This window comes from Apis dorsata, unplaced genomic scaffold (assembly GCF_000469605.1).
Source record: "Apis dorsata unplaced genomic scaffold, Apis dorsata 1.3 scaffold_547, whole genome shotgun sequence".
In the NCBI taxonomy this organism is placed as follows: Eukaryota; Metazoa; Arthropoda; class Insecta; order Hymenoptera; family Apidae; genus Apis; species Apis dorsata.
The window spans coordinates 121,946-124,518 of record NW_006263765.1 but is presented as its reverse complement, the minus strand read 5'-3'; the positions used below and the strand labels follow the sequence as shown (position 1 = coordinate 124,518).

The window sequence follows — 2,573 nt, the reverse complement described above, 5'->3', positions numbered from 1 at the left end:
TTTTTTTTTTTTTTTTTTTTTTTTTTTTTTTAACGAATATACTTTCGCCTCACGTATTTAGAAATCGAGATGTTACGAGAAAGGTTTCGATTCTATTTCGTTTTTCAGGTTTCCGGCCATTTGTACAACACCGGCCAGTTCCTGGTGTTCAGAGCCGATCGGGAGGCGAAGGTGCGGGTCAATATAACGGGTGGGCCGTTGGCTTATCACTATCAATTCGAGGAGATCTACATACACTATGGGATGGATAACGATCATGGATCGGAGCATCGCATTAATAACTACGCTTTCCCCGCCGAGGTGAGTGAAACTCGATACTCGATACCGGATTTTTTTTTTTTTTTTTCTTTCTCTCCACTTCCGTGAAAACGTTGGAGTTACTCGTTCCGCGTTGGAGAAACGCGGTATTGATTTTCGTTTAAGATTTTTCGGGCAATATTATTTCTAATTTGTTTTTTTCAGTATTTAGATTAAACAACTGTAATTATACTTTGAATTTTTCTAAATTTAAAAAATCTTTTTTCAATTTTGTTTGTAATAGGTTCGGAACGAATAGGTAATCGCATAATAATTGAGATTGTTTAATGGCGAAACTTTAACTGGGATACGTTGCGCGTAAATTAAAGAAGAAGAAGAAGAAGAATTTAATTTTATATTCCAAATTTTGTGATAAATAAACATACGTACATTTTCTTCTGAAAGATTTTGAAAAACTATTTTTATCTCGCAAAAAAAAAAAAAAAAGAAAACGGAGAGGAGAGGAAAGAAAAATTTATCAACGATTTAAAAGCAGGCCGGTGAAAAATTGAAATTTTAGACACTTCGGTCGCACGCAAAATTTAATATTCTTGGTCTGGTGAAACCTGATAAAATTCAACCGTGAAATTGACAAAAGGATCACAAAATAGAAACGAAGGGGGGAAAAAAAGAAAGAAAGAAAGAAAGAACGATTTCATATCGCTTTTAAGCGTTTATATAGAAACGAATCTACTTTCAAACAATATCACTGTTTTATTCCATAGGAAGCGGCATAGAAAAATAAAAGGAAAGGGTGAAAGAAAGGGAAATAAACGGACGGAATTAGCGATAGCGCGTTTAGCATACCGTGGAAGATTATTCGACGAGCGGGAATTTTAAAGTTCTTGAATCTTTCATCGGATCGATATTTGACCATTCTCGTTGAAAATTCGCTAGAGTTTCTGCTTTTAATTATGCATTACCGCTAGTCCTCGTTTCGACGCCGAAATCGAAATCTTCGAAACGAAACGATGCCTCTATCCTCATTCCTCGTTGAAAAATAAATTCAACTTGCTTCTATTTTCATTCAACCTTCGAATCGTAAAGTCAGATGGACAATTTTCGCCTCATGTTTCGTCATTTCCTATCTCTTCTAATTCCTTCTTTTTCAAGGGAAAAGAAAAGAAAAAATATATAAATGAAATATCACGTATTCCTTCAAGGACTAGTTCATTATTCAAAATTACATCCTTCCATATTTAAAGAAGAAAAGATTCGAATTCTTAACGAAGCCATCGTTATTCCTTCTTTTTTAAGGAAATGCAAAAATACAAAAATATATATATAACACATGTTCTTTTCGACAGTGCTAATAACATTCGTTATTCAAAATTCCATCCTTCCATATTTAAAGAAGAAAAGATTCGAATCCTTAACGAAGACATCATTATTTCTTCTTTTTCAAAGAAATTCAAAAATACAAAAATATATATATATATATAACACATGTTCTTTTCGACAGTGCTAATAACATTCGTTATTCAAAATTCCTTCCATATTTAAAAAAGAAAAGATTCGAATACTTAACGAAGACATCGTTATTCCTTCTTTTTCAAAGAAATTCAAAAATACAAAAATATATATATAACATGTTCTTTTCGAAATGCTAATAACATTCGTTATTCAAAAGTTCATTTTTCATTTGTCTCAAGAAAGAAGGAAAAGGAGAAGAAAAGATTGGAATATTTAACGAAGACACTGAAAGAATAACGCGGAAATTACGCGTATAATCTGGAAAAATCCCTGTTCCGTCGAGGCTCATCAGCGAATCAGTGGACAAGGTTAAGATGATAAAACCGGGACGAGGGAAGCTGACGGCGTAGTTAATCGAAATTAATCACGGGGCCGGCTTCGTAACGAGACAAATTAAACATTCGTTAAACGCGACGTGACGATGACCCAATTAACCGCGACCTGCTCATCCTTCCGGCAACCAGACCCTCTCCATGTGCGACCCAGTTATCCCCTGGACGGTCGACGGCCCGCGAGAGAATATCGCGTTGCGCCTCGTCCTCCACGATTTTCCCCGATTTTTTTAATTAGTGTCGAAAGCAACACGCCTCGTCTCCGTGAATTTCGTCGAAAAGAGCGGTGAAAAGAATAAAATGTCCCCTCCTCCTCCTCCTCCTCCTCTACCCCTTGGAAAATTATTTTCGACTTTTTGGGTCGAGAACTGGGATAAGAGAACAACTTTTAGAGAATTATGAGAGAAGAGAGAAAAAGAAAGAGAGAGAGAGAAATGGGTGGATAGAAATAGAGGTGTCGTTCACAATTGT

The 2,573-nt window shown here is 35.6% G+C and overlaps 1 protein-coding gene across 8 annotated transcripts in view; it reads left to right on the top strand.

Annotated features, from left to right (window-relative positions):
* The window catches only part of LOC102681961 (carbonic anhydrase-related protein 10-like), a 189,527-nt gene that overhangs the window by 141,121 nt on the left and 45,833 nt on the right, over positions 1-2,573 (top strand). For all 8 annotated transcript variants that reach the window (XM_031512988.1, XM_031512990.1, XM_031512992.1 and 5 more), the window contains exon 4: positions 109-300. In XM_031512988.1, the coding sequence (XP_031368848.1) occupies positions 109-300 (192 nt within the window). The remainder of the gene's footprint in view (positions 1-108; positions 301-2,573) is intronic.